The 19168-nt window shown below is 44.4% G+C and overlaps 1 protein-coding gene across 2 annotated transcripts; it reads right to left on the bottom strand.

Moving 5' to 3' along the window:
• Positions 1-95: 95 nt before the first annotated feature.
• PPIH (peptidylprolyl isomerase H) lies at positions 96-18661 on the bottom strand. Of its 2 annotated transcripts, none has more exons than XM_033113877.1 (10): positions 18503-18661; positions 18077-18141; positions 17752-17775; positions 17420-17464; positions 17114-17156; positions 13344-13436; positions 9218-9305; positions 8690-8730; positions 7825-7914; positions 96-266 (listed from the first exon to the last, which is right to left on the bottom strand). In XM_033113877.1, exons 1-9 carry the CDS (start codon positions 18566-18568, stop codon positions 7846-7848), a joined length of 534 nt encoding a protein of 177 aa, XP_032969768.1. In that variant the 5' UTR covers positions 18569-18661; the 3' UTR covers positions 96-266; positions 7825-7845. The 2 variants fall into 2 exon arrangements, with proteins under 2 accessions (XP_032969768.1, XP_032969769.1); XM_033113878.1 differs by lacking the exon at positions 96-266 and adding an exon at positions 274-4559.
• Between the last annotated feature and the right edge of the window lie 507 nt (positions 18662-19168).

The following is a 19168-nucleotide window of genomic DNA, read 5'->3' as shown; positions in this document are numbered from 1 at the left end:
CAGCAGGAGCTAAGGCGTGAGGAGATGGAGCTACCATTACAACCACTTAAAAACAATACACATACAAAACCCCAAAACCAAAACACTTTATTTACAGTTGAAAAACATGGAAATCTTGGGTTCTGAATCTGTGATACTTCCAAGGTCTCTTGATCAAACAGGGCAACAGCTGGCAGGGAAGCAAACACAGGGCCCAATCCAGGTTATCTTACTCAAGAGCATCACCCTGAGCAAGGGCATGCCCACAATGGCAGAGATGTGGAGGTCTGTGAGGGATGAAGAGACAAGCAGCTCAGAGGGAACTGGAAGGGGATGTTCCATGGAGACAACCTTCCCACCTCCTCTATATTCCTGATCCTCTTTAACCAAAGAATAAAAACCGGTCTGATTCTTGCCATAGGCCAGACCTTTGGTTCTCCAGAGCAAAGTTGAAAGTATATTACACAAGAACCAAGAAGGAAGAAACTAACATTTCTGGTCAAGCATATTATCTCATTTACCCTTTACAATTCTGTGCAGTATACATTATACTATTAAGCAAAGGAGAAAACTAGGGTCCCAAGGGGTTTAATGGCTTGACAGTGATGGGGGTTCCTGGTATACTGACTCCAAAGCCTATGTCTTTTTTGCCAGACCTTGTGGCACTCTATGGCGCTCTAGAACAAACAGCAATCTTTCTGTGCAGGTTTTGATCCCAGGGTCACAGAGAAAGGAGATTCCACACCCTCTGTTTATGGCCTTGGAGTTAGCTGCACTAAAAGAACAGGGTGAGTACACTCAGATACTACTGTCCCCCTCGCCCCAGACGTGGCCACACCCCTCCTCCTCCAGAGGACAGGGAGTCCTGCTGTCACACTGCAGGCTCAAACAGAAGTTTGACTCTGGGCCCTAAAGCAGAATGTACAAAAACGTATGACAGCACTTTATAAGTTGCACGGTGTTCCAAGACCTAAGCTCTATCACAGATCAGGCATATGTCAGTCAGCACGGACCCTGCCTCAAGGAGTTCTCTGTCTAGAGAACACCAGACCAATACATTTGTGATCCACGGTGTTCAATGTTGTTAACAGAAGGATGAACCAAGTCCTAGGAGGACCCAGGAAGGGACCACTGACTCTGCCTAGGCCAGGAAGGAGGAGATGGAGGGCCAGGGAATGATTCAAACTGATGTTAGCCACACGCTCCTGGGAGGGTCTGGGAGAGACCAGGATTAGTTAAAACTACATATATATTGTATGTATTTGTTACAAGATACATGCTCGGAGTAGAAAATTCAAGCATATACAGGACAGTGTAAACTGAAAAGAAAGTCTCTTTGCTATCTACCCTGTGGAGGTAACCATTATTAATACTCGGCTATATATCACTACAGAAATTTCTGAAAGTTATTCAAAATAAATAGGATCATGCTGATATAATGCCCATCTTGACTTTGTCACTTAATTTACCTGAGAAATCTTTCTAAGGCGATGTAGCACTCCTTGACGAGATGTACCTCAGTGTGTGAGACCTGGTTATGACATGCAACTGTGCCTTTATATGGTCATGAGCCGCATAATGTTTCGGTCAACAACGGACTGCATATATGACGTGGTCCCATGAGACGATAATGGAGCTGAGGAATTCCCATCGCCTGGTGACGTTGTAGTCACTGTAATGTCCTAGTGCAGTGCACCACTCACGTGTGTGTGGTGATGCTGGTGTAAACAAACCTGCGCTGCCAGTCGTAGAAAACTATAGCAATATAATGATGTACATTGATAATAATAAATGACCGTGACACTGGCTCATGTATTTACTATACTGTACTGGACTTTTTATTACTTTAGGGTGTATTCCTTCTTAGAGAAACTTGCTGTAGAGCCGTATGCCGTGCTGCAGCAGCAGCGCCTTGTGCTTACCACACCTCCTGCTGCAGCATTTTCTCTTGGGCTTGGTTTAATCAGGTGTTGTTTTTGTAAATTTAGTGTATCCCAACTGTAGTATTTATAAAGTCCACAGCAGTGGACAGTCATGTCCTCGGCCTTCACATCCACTCACCGGCCTTCACATTGCGCATTCACTGACTCACCCAGAGCAACTTCGTCTTACAGGCTCCATTCAGGGTAAGGGCCCTATCCAGGCGGACCGTTTTAAATCTTTCATACTGTATTTTCACTGTACTTTTTCTATGTTTACATACACAAATACTTATCATTGTGTTACCACTGCGTAGAGTATTCAGTGCAGTAACACGTGTACAGGTTTGTAGCCTAGGAGTAATAGGCCATACCATACAGCCTAGGTGTGTAACAGGCCGTACGTACCATCTAGGTTTGTGTAAGCGCGCTCTCTGTTTGCACAATGACAGAATCACCTAGTAACACATTTCTTATAATGCAAGCCTGTTGTTAAGCAGTGTGTGACGGTACTGAATTTTACTGGAATAAAGCCAGACATTCTCTCCTCTCCCCTCCCTTTTTAGCTGGCAGGACTTCTGACTTGCAGGGCAGGGAACAAAGAGTGTCACACACCCAGCAGGCATGCAAATATTTGTTGCCAAATCTCTAGTGCTCTCAAAACCCATATTTTCATGTGGAGCCTCCCTCCTCTTGCCTGGACTGCTGCAGGCTACACCTCCTGGGCCTCCACCCATTTTCCACATTGCTGCCAGAATCAACTTCCAAGGAAAATTCAAGCACAGTGTTCTCCTGCTCAAAATCCTTCAGAGGCTCCCACTGGCTTGGTTCTTTCTGGAGGGTCAGGCCCCCTTTTGAGAATTTCAGGAGCACAGTGGACTCTCATCCCGTGGAGAAAATAAAAATGTACTTACCGCCTGAGGCCCATCCCCACCCGCAGGATAATGCAGGAACTCCTCAGCCTGTACTGGTTCTCACAACTGGCCTGGCCTCCGCCAGCCTCACCTCCTACGTTGGCTTTTTGTACCTTCATGCTTTGGCCATATTGAATTACTTGAAGTTTCTCTTATACTTTCTGCTGTTTCCTGCTTTTGTGCTTTGCTCATGTTGTTCCCTCTGTGTGGATGCCCTGCCCAGTTTTAGCCACCTGAGAGGTTCTACTCTTTTGTGTACTCAGCTGAAGGATCATCTCATCTGCAGCCTTCCCAAACCATTCCTGGCAGGCATTCACACTTTCCTTACTTTGTCCCAAAACCTCCAGTCTAGAGCTTTATTGAACTGTCATTGTCAGTTTCCCAAAAGATTGTGAGTTCCTTGAAGGCAGGAACTGGGCTTTTCAAATTTACAGCCTCATATGCAGCATGGTACCTCTTTTTTTAAAATTTATTTTTCAATTACAGTTGACATACAATAATATGTTAGTTTCAGGCATACGGCATAGTGATTAGACATTTATATACCTTAGGAAGTGATCACCCAGCATGGGACCTATCTTAATTAATTAGTGCTAAATTGTGGAATTAATGAAGGAGCAGCCCACGTGCAACCAACATGTCTTTCATAATCTTCCTCTACAGGAATGTATCACATCTACAGGTGGTCCCAGAATGGGGGATATTTCCTAAACCTCAGTCATTCGAATACCACCTTCACAGCTATTACCATGTCCTACATCCACAGGTACAATTGATTTTTAACCAAATCACTATTTGAACTTTAATAATGCCTCATTATAAGCTATAACTATAAAATTATGTGTTGTGCTAATTACATATTTTTCCTAAGACACAAATGTTAAAATAAAAGATATTCATGCCAGCACCACTGAAAGCTGTGTAACCCATGTTTTTCTAATAAGAAGCACCTGAGATGCTAGTTACATACATAGCATCCCACCTCAAATTAGCTCAATCAAACTCTCCAGGGGAGAGATCTGAGAAATGGTGGGTTTCACAAATGCCCCAAGTAATTCTTCTCCTTAGGGGAATTTGGGAAATAATGAACTAAAGAAAGTTCTCTACTGCTTGCCACAAATACCAGGTTTGGGGACCACAGGGAGGTGACCAGCAGTTCAGACAAGCAGGGCTTCCAGAGCTCACAGCCCCTTGCTTTTCCAAGAGACTCTCTGGCTTTCGACACAGGTTCCACCAGCCCCCGTGAGAGTCTAAGTGCAAAGAACTCAGCTCAGACTATGGCAGGAGAATTCTGAGGGCCAAGGTTCATTTATGTATACCTAACCAAATTTATCATAAATAAAAAGCATTCACAGGACCCAAAGATAAAACCAAGGTTTCTAAATCTAGAGTTCTACAGAAAACTTCATTTTCACTAAAATCAAAGTCAGGACCTAAGGCAAAACACAAAAAGTTCTGGAAGGAAGTGCTTCATAGAGAGGAAGAGTTGATCAAGTGACCTCACCTGTCTTCTATCTCCTTCCTATCTTCTTATATTTCCAGTGCCTGGGCACAAGGCCTCAAGAGCATGATTAGGTGATATCTTGGTTTGAATGCAGTAGATTCCTCCTGGACCAATGCCACCCAGAGATTATCTCCTCTTGGGACTTTTCTGATTGGGATGTGGTGGGTTCTCAATTAAAAGGCAGACTGTTATTTTCATGTCGCCTCAGCATCACTCAAAGTCAGCATCAGCCTTATCTGAGAGCTGGTGAGAAATGCAGTACCTCAGACCCCATCCAGATCCACTGAATCAGAACCAGCATTTTAACAAGATCTCCTGGTGATTCACATGTGCATTAAAGTTTGAGAAATGCTGCCCAACAGGGTTTGAAAACATCATCTATATGGCTGTCAACCATTATTCTGCCCCAAACAACCTGAGGGATCTAAAACACTTCTATAGGAATTAGAGATACTTGTAACTTCACAGCTGAGAGAATGACAGGATGATACCCTGTTCCCTGGGGAATTAATCTCTGCTTTTCCTTACTTTCTCCCAAATCACATTACTCAGAAACCTAAAGTGGGGCACCTGTCTGTGGAATCCCTTTCGGTCAGACTGCCACCTAGATTCCCTAACACCTTAAAACCTATGATAGGAATTTTTGGTAAAGTTAAATGAGATAATTCATGCAAAATTCTTAGCTTAATATTTGAGCACAAAAAAGTACTCAAAAAAGAACTACTTTTATTAGCTATGGAAATATTAGCTATGAAAGATTCAATTCTGAACAAGTCAGGGTTAGGACACCACATGTGGCTTTTTAATTAAAATTAAATAAAATTAAAAATTCAGTTCCTCAGTCATATCAGCCATATTTCAAGTGCTCAATTGTCACACGTGGCTGGAAGCTACCATAACAGCACAAATATAAAACATTTCCACCATCACAGAAATGAACGTCTATTGGACACTTCTGGGCTAGAGGGCCTCTGGAATGTCAAATGGTCCCCGTGGAATTTTGGTTGGAGGCTGAGAAGAGGGGCTTTCAATGGGGGCAAAGGTTTATGTAGTCTCTGCTGATAGTGGATGAGAATTGGGGGGAGGGGAGAGGTGGTGATTGCCACTCTCAGAAATCAAACCCCCCCAGTAAGGATTTCTAGTCACTTTCTATAAGGAACTGAGAACAATATAGAAAAGAGACCCCAAACAGAAAGAATTTCTAAACTTTATTCTTTTTGTTATCTTCTGTCCTCTGGTAGTGATCAGTGGTCAATCTTTCGAAGGAAAAGGACCTATGAGCTCAACTTTAGTTATAACAAAGAAATGAGGGGGAATGCAGGTTGAGCCCCAGAGGCCCCCAGTGCTGGCAGAAAGGAAAGCTCAGGGGGTCAAGTGGGCCTGAGACGGAGCCATGTGGCTAAGAGAGAGGTCCATGTGCAGCTTCCAGCACGCACTTGTGCATTCCTGCCCCGGCATTTGCTCACAGCAGTCCCCTGCCTAAAATGCCTGACATTCTCCCTCTCTAGTAACTCGTGTAATACATTTTTACTGAATGCCTGTAAGTGCCAGATGCTGTGAACATAAAGTAAGTCACACATAGAGAAATATAAAGTCACTAAAACGGTCTGGTATTTGACTAGATCTCCATTTGGAGAAAAAAAGGCAGAATACAGAAAAACAAAGTCTAGAGAATTTTCTAAGTATAAAAATAAAACTAAAGAAATACCAGGGGAAAAAAAACAAACCAGAAGACATTAGGATCTGAGGTAGTAATGACCTTCTTAAACAAGACAAAACACAAAAGCCATAAGGGAAAGGTTGATCATTTTGACCTCATCAAAATTTAGAACTTCGGTTTAACAAAGGATATAGCCAAAGTTAAGATAAGCAACACACTGTCGATTTTTTCTTAAAATATATTCTGGAGAGAACAGTCACAACATATAAAATAAAGAACTAAGACTCAGAATGTATAACTATTCAAATCAGAAAAAGGTAAAATGAACTATGTGCTACAAACATAGACTGTTTTGTCAGTTTTGTTTTTTTTAAAATATGAAGTAGTTTTACTTGAGCGGAGGAGGAAAAGTCTTCAAGACATAGTAATACCAAACAGACAAACAATGATGAACAATATACTATGATGCCACTTAGGAAAAACAAAACCTCCCAAAATCAGATAGGCAAAGAAAAGGCCCTGATGGATGTACATCAAACCGATAAAGAAGTTACCTCTGAGGAGAATAGTGAGATTGGGGCTGGGGTGACTTTCACTTTAAATGTTTTGTGTGAAAATTTTTACGAGATTATATTTTTTTACTTTCATAATTAAAAAATAAACAGCCGAATGAAATATCTGTACCTTGATTGGATCACTTCTCTTTAGAGCTATAAAAGTTACTTTGTGGACAACTGGAGAGTTTGAACATGTATATTGTGGCTATGAGGACGGTCTTGTTTTTAGGAGTTGCTTGCTGAAGCGTTAGGAAGTCTTCAACTTTCAAAAGGGAAAGAAATAAAGAGAAAGAAGGGAAAGTAAGGGAGGAAAGAAAGAAGGTAGGAAGGAAAGCAGGAGACAGGAAGAGGGTGAATGGCAATGTGAGGAGCTGGAAGAAGGAAAGAAAAAAATAAATGTCAAAGCAAAATGATAAAACAAGAATGTTAATCATTGGTGATTCTGGGTGAAAGGTATATGGGTATTCAATGTACAATTCTTACAACTTTCTGCAGGTTTGAAAATAAGAAAGAACGAGGGGGTGGGTGGGGAGAGAGAGAGAGCGAGAAAGAAGGGAAAGGGGGGGAGAGAGAGAGAGAGAGAAAGAGAGAGAGAGAGAGAGAGAGAGAGAGAGAGAGAGAGAGAGAGAGAGAGAGAGAGACCACCACTCTAGCTGGAGATGATCAATTTCTCCCTTGAATTCTTATGACACTTAGCAATATCACTCATATTACTGGTGATCACCTCTGAGAATATGTCTTATTCCCCGTAAGCTCCAGAAAGGTGGAGGCATCTTTCAATTCTTTGCCTCCCTCGGCATGCCTAGCACGATGCCCAACACAGAGCAGGCAGAGCAAAGAGGGTAGGAGGAAAGGCTGAGGAATGTGTTATGTTCACCTATGAGGCTGGGAAACACAAAGTCAGGGCCTGGAATGTACCATCGGTTCTGATGAGAAGCATGAAAGACGTCTCCTGGCTGCCCAGGCTGGTGCCAGCAGGGCGTCACCCAGAGCTGGAGCCAGGTCTTTCCAGTGGGACCACTGAATGGAACTGTAGTCTGAGGAAGCTGTCAGAAAGTGCCTGATCATTTTCAGTTTGGTACTTTGTAAACTACAAAGTGGTAGAAAAGTATAGTGCCCAAATAACCGTTTCTCTTTGATCCTTACAATGACCCTAGGAAACAGGCATTATCTCTATATGACAGATGAGGAAGCAGGCCCAGAGAAGGGAAGTGACTTCTGCAAGGTCACATAGAGAGGAAATGAGCTCAATCCCATGTCTTCAATTCTAAGAAGAGAAAGACACACTTACCGTATTCAGGCTTGCTAAGGACTACATCTCCCCACACTGTGAGATCACCACAGGCAGCTTGGGCTTATTGTTGGGGCCTGTGGGAACATTCTAGGAGAGAAAGCACAGTGGAGATTCATCCGTCAGACACACACTCACCGAACATGTACTGATGTCTGCCAGTCCCTGTGCTAAAGACTGAGGGTTCAGAGACTGATACCACAACAGTCCATGTCCTAGCAGACAGGTGGAGCATATAATACAGATCAAACATAAAATGTACCTTTAAAAAATATCAAAGCTATGATATGTAACAATGTAGTAGTATGTTATACGAAAGTGTATACAGGGAAGAGGAAGCAACTAAATACACTTTGCTGGAAGAGGTCAGGGATGGATTCACAGAACAGGCGGTTATTTGAGCTGGGCCTAGAAGGATGAATGGGGTCTCACCAGGAGGAAGAGCATTCCAGCACGAGCAAAGGCTCAGGAGCGAGAACCAAGAGGCAGGGACGCGTATGGCGCACTTCGAGAAGCTAGTAGCGGACCTGAGGAACATGGAGGAGGCAGTGGCAGAAGGGGTCGTGGAGAGGAATGAGGTCCTGAAGGATCTCGAACACAAAGCTGAGTAGGATTTCATCAAGTAGGTGAAGGGGCCTCCTGAGCCCAAAACTCAGTGTGCACTAGAGAGGCTAACCATGGGTCAGGAAAACTTGGGAGGCATGTGGGCTCTCCTCCATTTTCTTTAGGAAGTCCATGTAACACAGGCAGTGAAGACAGGGCCTAACAAACACAAGCCTGCTCAGCGTTCTCGAACTCTCGATACTACTGGTAGTAAGTACCAGACTAGAATGACTGAGAAAGAAGAAATCAAACCAGGACTCACCTCAATCTTTCTCATCACTAGAAGTCCATCAATGATTTTTCCTGTAGAAAGAGTATGAGCTGGACTTTACTATTCTCATTTGCAAAGCATTTTCCAGGTTCCAATGCCCATTCTCACCATTGTCTCATTTGATCCTCATACCAACCTCAGGAAATTGATTCAGTGGAGGTGAAATGACTTGCCCAAAGTCACATGTAGTAAGTAGCAGAGTTAGAGGTAAAACCTAGGTCTGAGTGACTGCAAAGCCCTATTGCACCATGCTGCCTCTGTGTGGTATTTCTTAAGTGCTACCATCTGGGTTTTATTCCCCCCACATAAAAATCACCCAAATGGTTACACACTTTATCAGATGGCCCCTTTGTCCTTCCACATATCCTCCCCACCTGCCACTACTTCCATCTCCCCTACTACTACTGAGAGCGGTTAAACTGGTCCAGCAGTTTTGGTATAAGAGTGCAGGACTAACTCCTTCGGAAGTCCCACTCTGGGTGAATGGGGTCTGGACCATGGGACAGGAGTAGGACTCACCAAACACTACGTGCTTTCCATCCAGCCAGTCACACTTAGAGCAGGTGATGAAGAACTGGCAGCCATTTGTACTGGGACCGCTGTTTGCCTGATGGAAACCAAATATACTTTCATTGAGATTTCCTAGCCACGCTAGTTGAAGGACTAGATTCCCAAAAGAGCCTGTAGCTCTGATTCCTCCACATTTTCTTTCAACAAACATCACTGAGCATCTCTTGTGAGGCAGGGACCGAGCTAGGACCTAAGGATACAGAGATGCACAGGACACACCATCTCTGACCTCAAGCAACTAGATCCTTGAATAAATGTACGTTTCTCCTACAGTGTGAATTTTTATAATGTGAACAATTGTTTATGGGTCTTGCTTTTGCTGTATTTAGTCCAATACTACGTATAACTGAATTATAGTTACAAATTAGCTACCAGGTGAGGAAAGGTCTGTTGCCTATGCCATAAGCTGTTTTGTCTAAATGGCTTTGTACTATAACAATGGTAATTAAAATTTAAGAAGGTGCAAGAAATCGCTAGTGCTATGCTGGAAAAAAGACTATATTTAATCCATGATGTTTGCTTTTTACTGGTATATCCCAAATCCTTTATTATTGAATTTTATAGGAAAAAGTATCTAGCCATATCCCCTCTTTCCCTTCCTTGAAATTGTTTTTACTTTATTAGATTTAATAACACAATATAAAAGAATAGGCTAAAATTACAACGCACAGCGATACTTTGTAGAGACATGTGACTTTCATAGGAAGTGTACTTTTGGACACTATATATCGATATCCCTAAACAGCCTTTAATATGCTAAATTCAGATTTTTGTATATCAGCAAACCAAAGTTAAGTTTCAGCAGCACTATCTTACAACAGTGTCTGTATAACTATGTGAATATTTTATTGCATACTTCCCTACTTCCCTTATTATTATTATTTTTCTTAAGGAGGGCGCAGCTCACAGTGGCCCATGCGGGGATCAAACCGGCAACCTTGATGTTATCAGCACCACACTCTAACCAACTGAGCTAACCGGCCACCCCAAACGCCTACTTCCCTTATTTTGGCAAAGAATGAATAGAAATGGAAAACTGAAATTAGTACCATTAAAAGCACAGACCTCATAAAACTACTAGAGGCAAAACTGGAAATTATTAGATAGAGAACTAGCCTTAATCAGATCTTAATGGATTTAAGTGGATTATTTGTTCAACTGTGAAGGAATAAAAATGTGTATGAAATACAAAAAATACATTAAAGACAGTGTCTAAGGGTGGGCTCTAATTAGGGATTTTATATTATACTTTAGAAATTGCCCAAGTTAAGATGAGGCAATTTTTGGGTTTTGTACATGTGCTCAGGAACATTTCATACATGAAAGTAAGGGACTGCTTGGGCCAATCAGAATAGGCCTATACTTTGGAATGAAGGTTAGGCTTCTGAGGGTCCCAATTCCTTCTTTCTTCCCTTTCCCTCCCTCCCTCCCTCCCTCCCTCCCTCCTTCCTTCCTTCCTTCCTTATCCCCCAACTCTACCTACCTACCTAGTCTATCTACTTTGCTACTCAATGTCTCAACATTTATTAGCAAGCAGTCAGGAAAACAGTCATAGAACATGTTTTTATAGCTCTGTGGAGACACTCGCTGCCCTTAGCCACTTATTTACTCTTCCAGGAAGTATAGCTTACTGGTTTAGAGAATAAACTCTGGAACCAGATGACCTAGCTTTAATCCCAGGTCCACCACTAACTGTGTGACCTTACTTTAGTCGCATAACCTCTCCGTGCCTCAGTTTCCTCATTTGTATCTATTGTAAAGGATGTTGAGAGGATTAAAATAAATTAATGCAAATAAGGTACCTGTTGAGTAAGTGCTCAATCAGTGTCAGCCATTATTCTGATTATCTTGCAGACATTCATCAATATCTGCTCAGCACCTTTCTGTATCAGGTATAAGGATTAGAGATCAATGAGACCCAGTCCCTGCCCTTGAGGAACTCATGCTTTAGTGGAGGATATAAGCAAAAACAATTATGCAACAAGGTATGTGACAGCACAACCTAACCGGTGCCGGCCTGAAGGGAGCAGAGACCAAGGTTCCTTCCACTCTTCTGACTCGTCCACAGAAGCGAACATAGCGGCATGCACTTAGAGGCGTGCTAATCCTCCTGGCGAAGATCCAAGCCCACCTAAGCCACTTTCCCACCCTTTGCCTGCACCTGCCCAGCCTGGAGTTCCTAAAAGGCGGCTCGTAAGCAACTGGATCCTACACCGTTTGCTGTGCTAGTCTCGCACCATAACCATGGCATTTTCCTAACTGGCCTCTCTGCCCTAGCCTCTCCTTTTCCATCTGCCACTCACTCTGCAGCCAGGATCCTCTAAAACACCCTCCTCAAAAAAGTGTGTAAAAACACCCTCCTCTATAACCTCTGAAAGAAAGTCCACACACCTCATCCTTATTCTGCCATCTGAAGCCCTTCAGGAGCCAGACCCACCTCCCTCTCCAGTAGTCTCTACTGACCATTCCCTCCACCATTCACATTCTATGTTCTCATCATCTTTCTCACTTTCTGCCCCTTGACTATGACATCACGGTCATATACCTCTGTGACCGTGCCTAGGCTGTTTGTTCAACCTGAAATGCCATCCAGTACAGAACTCTTTCAAGAACTCAAATGTCCCCTCCTCTGTGAAGCGCAGGCTGGCCCACCCCCTCGCAGCAATTATTCTCCTTCCTTGGGCCCTCACAGTATTTTTACACACACCTAGGTGGCCTCACCCTAATACACTGATAGCATGGACTACACATACTAGACTTCTCATTTTGCATGTGTGATTCCCCCGTTAGGTGCTAAGTGTCACTACGGCAGGAATCAGGTCTTACGCCTTACCACGAGGCCTGAAACACAGTGGCTATCAATAAATCTTTACGTGATGAATGCCTGAGTAGATGAGAGGAAGAGTGGGCAGGCAGGACAGAGAATGTGCATGTAAATATTGGGTCTGGGGGAGTGAGAGTTGGGGCATTGACAGGGGTAAATGGTAATGAGGGGTGGGTGGCAGAGGGTTGGAGAGTGAGAGAAGCAAGGTAGTAGAAGTAAGGGAAATGAGGAGGGGGGATGGATGGCTCAGGTGGTTAGAGCGCAAGCTCTGGGCAACGGGGCTGCTGGTTCGATTCCCACATGGGCTAGTGAGCTGCGCCCTCCGCAACTAGAATGAAGTCAGTGAGCTGCCGCTCAGCTCCCTGGTGGCCAGATGGCTCAGTTGGTTGGAGCACATCCTCTCAATCATAAGGTTGCTGGTCCGACTCCCGCAAGGGATGGTGGGCTGTGCCCCCTGCAACTAGCAATGGCAACTGGACCTGGAGCTGAGCTACACCCTCCACACTCCACAACTAAGACTGAAAGGACAACAACTTGACTTGGAAAAAAGGCCTGGAAGTGCACATTGTTCCCCAATAAAGTCCTGTTCCCCTTCCCCAACAAAAATCTTAAAAAAAAAAAGAGATTGGTTTTACTAAAAAAAAGAAAACGAGGAGCGAGGGGGAATAAGGGAAAGTAAACGTGGAGTGGGCATGAAGGAGAGTGAGCCGGGGTGGGGTGGGGTAGATGAGGCGGTTTAAGTGAGGTGGACAGGGTCCGGTGAAGGTGGAAGGAGTGAGGTGTGAGAGTGGGGGTTATAAGTGGGGAGGAGGTGCTGGGACAAAGCAGTTGGAGTGGTGAGCAAGGACTGGTGAGTGAGCAAAAGGGGTGCCCAGCCGGTAGGCAGTGTGAGTAATGAGCGCTGAGAAAGTCCTGGTACGTGGAGCATGAGTGAGTGAACACTGGGCCTTAAAAGCACAACTTGCTCTTTCTGAGCAGCAAGGCTAAAGCCCCAACCACATATCCTGGCTCAAACAAGGGAAGAAAACACACTTCAGAGTTCAGTTTTGGTTCCCCAGCCTGCCAGTGCGTCCAGCCCAACAAAATCAAACCAGAATGAGGAAGAAGGTGGGTGTGGCAGAGGTGAATCCTGGCCCAGCAAAAGAAGAAAAGCATTTGCTTCTATCCTGAGAGACAACACTGAGCCTCAGGAGGGGCCCAGAAAGCAGCAGGCTATCAATTTAACCCCAACCTTGATTGGACATCACTTACCATGGAAAGCAGGCCTGGAGCTGAGTGTCTAAGTTTAAAATTTTCATCTGCAAATGGCCCCCGGTAAATACTGGCGACTCCAGTACCATCTCCCTGAGCAGAAAGAAGGGAAATGTTAGCAACATGCAAGTGTTGGGCCTCCCAGAGGCCAGACATGGAACGTTGTTGCACCGAAAGCCTAGTTTCTTTACAGTCCACTCTAATTCTTATTGGTCACCTTGGGAGCCATACCTCTTTGATTCTATCTTGCAATCAAAGTAAGCCCCATCCATGGCACCTGCAGCCCACAAACTGGCCAGGTCTTCTCACAGATTGGGTAAAAGAGGTCACAGCTGGGCTTCTAGAAAGATAGGTTGAGGGGCAGGCAGATGGCTCAGTTGGTTAGAGCACGAGCTCTGAACAACAGGTTGCTGGTTCAGTTCCCACCTGGGCCAGTGAGCTGCGCCCTCCACAACTAGACTGAAGACAATGAGCTGCCACTGAGCTTCCGGAGGGGCGGCCGGATGGCTCAGTTGGTTAGAGCGTGAGCTCTCAACGACAAGGTTGCCAGTTCAATTCCTGCATGGGATGGTGGGCTGCGTCCCCTGCAACTAAGATTGAAAACCGTGACTGGACTTAGAGCTGAGGTGCGTCCTCCACAACTAGATTGAAGGACAACGACTTGGAGCTGATGAGCCCTGGAGAGACACAATGTTCCCCAATATTCCCCAATAGAATTTTTTAAAAAAGAAAAAAGGTTAAGACCCAGGCAAAGTAGGGAACGGTTCAGTGATCACATACATAATCCTTGCCATTTCCACAGACTCTCATGCCTGCAGTCATATAAAAGTACCCACGTAACTGACTTCTACCCCCACCTATGTGGGTATGTGGGTCGGGGGGCTCTTGGAAGTCTAGTCTGTACAACGTGATGCCACCCTCCTGATTGGTCCAGGTCCAGGGGAAGATGCCTAACTCATGTCAGGCCAACTAGAGTTCCTTTTCAGGGAATCATAAAGGATAGGTGCTCTCTGAAGTTGAACTTGTATCATGTAAACCTGTAAGCTGAAGATGACGTTTTCTGCAAGGTGGGCTGGAGAACAGAAAGAGAATGCAACATACATGTGTAGAGAGCACTAGAGACGCAGAGAGAAAGCACTGCCTTGGTTCTATGTGGCTTTCCAGTTCCCAGTTCTGTTTCTTCCTTTGGGTTCCGTGCATCATAAATCCCCAATTTCTGCTTCAACTAGCTTTACCCGCATTATCTCTTTACTCTTCCAATAGCCCTGTGGAATAAGCATTATCACTGTCCCCATTTTTCAGGTGAGCAATCTTAAGTCAGGGTAATGAAGCAACCTTACCAAGGATGTACTTGCAGCACCTTAACAGAATCCCTGGGATTTAAAGTAATAATGAGAGGGTGCCAAAAGACCAATCTTTCCCAGCCAGTTAATAATGGAAACAATATTGGGTGCGTGACAGAAAGAGGATTAACATAAGAAAGGGAAAAAAGGAAAATTGTCAAATTCAAACCTTTACTTGACTCAAAATTGATAAAACCAATATCTGTATAGTGGAAAGACCTGGATTTGAATTCCAGACCTATCATTTATGAGCTAGGGAAGTCACTCCTATCTCTGAGCCTCAGTTTCCTCAATTATCAAATGAGGATAAAATCACCTACTCTTTACAGCACTGCCTGAAGCTCCAATTCGTGTCTGAGAAAAGGCTTTGTAATTGATACAGCACTATACAAATGTAAGCTATTCTATCTCTAAATGTATGTCTGTATCTATCTACGTAAATTCATACCTACATACAGAAGGAAAACACATTCATTTCTAACTTCCCAATAAACCTAGAGGACAGATCAGTTACCATATCGTTCTCTACAATCACACTATCTATTGCTCTCCAGAAGCTAGAACAGGGAAAATGACAAAATTAATTTTCAGTGCAAACAACAGAAAGCAACCTAAATCTTTGCAAACAATAGTGGATAGATCAAATAAATTCACTCTCTATTCATAATGGAATATTAGGTAGCTATTAGAATAAAAACGTTTTGAAAGAAGACAATGCCAAAGGAAAATGTAGACAATTATTAAGTACAAAAAAATTAAAACATATGTATAATCTTAAGTCTGTTAAAAATCATATTTGACACACATGCATATGCCAAGACAAGACTGGCATCTGTAAACTAAAATGCCAAGAGTTTATTCCTTGACAGGCAAGATTCTTTGAGAGATAATTTATTTTCTTTGTTGCACTTTTCTTTAGCAACCAGGAAAAAAACAAAAAACAAATAACAAATATGAAAACAAACAAATATGCTTGGTCCAATTTTAGAAGGTCTCAAATCTTGCTTCTTCTGCCTCTTGCTCATTCTATTTTTTCGTCTCGAAGGGTAGCTCTGAGCAATTGGTTCTCTCTGATACTCAACCTTCTGGCTGACCAACTACTGTCTAACCCTGGGGCTATCAGCAAGTGATGGGATGTGCCTGGCAAAGACCAGTAAGAAGTTGGTCCTGTCCCTCCTAAGACAATATGGCAATATAGGAGCCAATGGGAAGAAAGGAAAGAAGGCAAATAGTTTCTCAGCCCTTCTTACCAGCGAACAAAAAAGTATATGGTCACCCCAAGCCCCACTACCATCAGTAGTGGCCAGGGATTGCAAACTTAATGTCTATGGGGGCAGGTGACATAAATAAGGGAAGCAGGTGATGGGGAGTATGGTGATATGGCAAAGACACACCCTGCCTAAAAGGAGTAGTTACTTGATTCCAACCAATTGTCGCTGCATGAGAAACACAGGCCTAGTGCACCCCTATTTTCCATTCTTTAGAGAGGAAACAAGATTGCAGAATTTTTTGGTGAAAGTTCTCAGTTTTACATCATATAGATGAAACCAAATATATCTGAAAATCTGATTTGGCCTAAAATCTGCCACTTTGTAACATTATGTAGATAGGAAAGAGAGATCATAGTAAATATGAGGTCAAAGTAAATAAGTATACACATGAAGGAGGCAGTATGTCTCCTACGTCCAAGAAAACAGCAACAGGGTTACCCAAATGATACTAGTAAGAAAGACCTTGCTCAGAAGTGGATGGGTAAGGACAAAAGGAGGTTTAAGAATGAAAAAATGTGGTTTAAGAATGAAAAAAAAGTCAGGGAAAGAGGAGATGACTTAATATGGGAGACACATAGTCTAGTCACAAGAAAGTCATGCTTAGTAATGAAGGACTATTCCAGTGGGCTCTTCCAGTGAACAGACGAAATATCCCTCCAGGATAATCTACCTCTCCTGCTCTGACTCCTTGCACATGAATCAACTTCTCATTAAAAACTCAGATTTCCAGGCACTGACACCGGAAGTGAAAGGGAAAACGGGGCATAAGCATTTAGCTCACTGAAGAGGGACTTACTACCACTTAGTTAAAACAAACTGCATCTGATTTCTAGCTAAGTTTCAAGTGACTGATTAATATGGTCTGTCATGGAACATCTACATATATGCTGGGAAAGATCAGTCAGTTTCTAGCCCTTATAAGGCTGATGTTTGGAAGTTAGTGACTCCATCACAGTGCTGATGGCCGTCCCCTAGGGGTACAGTGAGGAGGAGCCAGCAACTCTCAAGGACATGGCCATCCCCATCTCTTCCCCCCATCAAACTTGGCTATTGTTCTCAAGTCGTAAGACTGGGTCTCTGTAATAAAAATAGCAGCAACAGCAGTAGCAACAACAAAAAGTCTACAGGTCTTTGATAGGAAAGGAACAGTACTTACGTTAACAAAATCTCCACCCTGAATCATGAAATCCTTTATGACCCTGAAACAGAGAACAAAGGATTCCAAGATTCTATGGTTTAGAAAACATTGACTTAGTCATTGTAGTTTAGATTAACTTTTATTTCAAAATACAATGTTTATCACTTTAGCTTTTAATAAATCTTCAAATCAATTGTTGAGGTCACAAAAACATTCCTTCTCAAGATCTAAGAGTTATCCTGTGGTTTTATTTTCCTCTAAAGAGACTAATCCCCCAAGGAAGTAATTCTAAAAGCCCCCAGGATGGTTTGCCATGGGCCTTACCTGTGGAAAGTGCTCCCTTTGTATCCAATCGGAACCCCATCTTTTCTATAATCAAAAAGAAAGGGACTTGGAATGATGACAGGTAACCAACCATAAACCTTTCCAATATATCACACACTAGAGCCAAAGGGACAAAGAGACTCTCCTAAAGATGGTCAGGACAAGAGAAATAAAGATGGCAAATGAACTGAAGATATACCTTCGGACTATTAGCTTCTATTACTGTCACCAGAAATCATTCAAGGCCTGACGGTGGTTCCCCAGTACCCTAACTGCAGCCCCAGGACAGCCCTCAGGAGCAAGCAGAGAAGTCAACCACGTCTGAGACTGACCTGAATTCTCCAGTGCAGAACTGCCTGAAAGGGAAAAGAGGGAAGGGCTCAGTCACCATGACATCACAGCAGTGAGCGCCCCTAACCTCCGGAAGGAGAGCACAGACACTGGCGCCGGCCAGCCAGACGTCCAGATCCCCAGGTATACAGACAACATCAACTGACATGGGAATAGTCAAAACCGGGACTATTCAGACAGAGCGATACCCAGAGGAATCAGATCTCAAGGGCAGTGAGTGGGCAGACAGAGGTAGGAAGACGGTTCCGCAGACTGGGGCCCAGCTTCTGCTTCGGTTAATCCGGCAGAGCTGGAGCATCTCCTTACCTAAAGTTCTCAGCCGTCTTAGGCACAACGTCTGCAAAGAGCTCGATCTTCATGCGGCCAACTTCCTGCAACCGGCGGGAGACGGTCAGAAGGCCCAGTCCAAGACGGTGAAGGCCTCACCGAACAGGGACCGTGAAGGCCTGACCCCTCCTTCCCCCATGTACTCGATCTCTCCCACCTCTGCCCCAATAGCTTATCCTTTCGTTCCGCTCAGACTTTTCACAAGCGGAGCGCTAAGATGGGCGCTAAAGAGGGACAAGACCTCTCCATCCTCCTCCCCTCACCACTCCTCCCAGGCCGGTAGGTTCTGGCCTAATTTCCCTTTCTGGCTTCCCGAGCCCGCTATCCCTGGACGGGCGAGTTCTGCCTGCCTGGCCCCGCGCAGTTTCCCTTCGGCGCAGGGCTGGGTGGCTTCCTGGACCTCACCTGGCCGCCAATGCTGACATCAAAGAACACCACGGGGTTGACAGGGCTTGAATTTGCCACCGCCATGGCTCTGACCCGGAAGCAGAAGCCGGGAGCGCCGGGTTCCTGTGAACCCAATCCCCGCTCCGCAGGTTTGGATTCGGGCGCAGGCGCGGGAAGAGCCGACCGAGCCCGAGGCCGAGGCCCCGCCCCCTGGAGCTCCGCCCTCGCTGTGGAGGGCTCGCTGGTTTTCGCGCGGAAACTGGGGAATGTAACGGTGGCCAGGGCTTCCTTCGGTCCTGAGCGTGACACGACCGAAAGCTGTTAGCTCGCTTGACTCTCCCTGGGGAGGGGGGTGTAGAACGTGGGTGGGAGGGTGGGGACGCGGGTGCAGGTTGAGGAGGTGGGGAACAGGAAGAATGTCTCGGCCTTTTTTTTTTTTTTTTTTTTGCTCAAAGTCAACGGAGCAGCCCATTCACGTGGCTATACAGTGAAGTTAAAATTATTCTCGCTCAGGCTAGGGTGTTTGGACTAGGCAGTCTCTAGGGTCCTTATCAACCCTTGCAGCTAAGACCTCTGAACCATCACACGTGCTGTTTCTTACCCCTGTCCACTAAGCTGTGAGCCCCACGAAGGAGGAACTCTTCATCCTCAGCGCTTAGAACAGCCTGGAGAATAACGTGTGTC

The sequence above is a fragment of the Rhinolophus ferrumequinum genome, chromosome 9 (genome assembly GCF_004115265.2).
Source record: "Rhinolophus ferrumequinum isolate MPI-CBG mRhiFer1 chromosome 9, mRhiFer1_v1.p, whole genome shotgun sequence".
NCBI classification, from domain to species: Eukaryota; Metazoa; Chordata; class Mammalia; order Chiroptera; family Rhinolophidae; genus Rhinolophus; species Rhinolophus ferrumequinum.
This window is presented reverse-complemented; position numbering and strand designations above follow the sequence as displayed.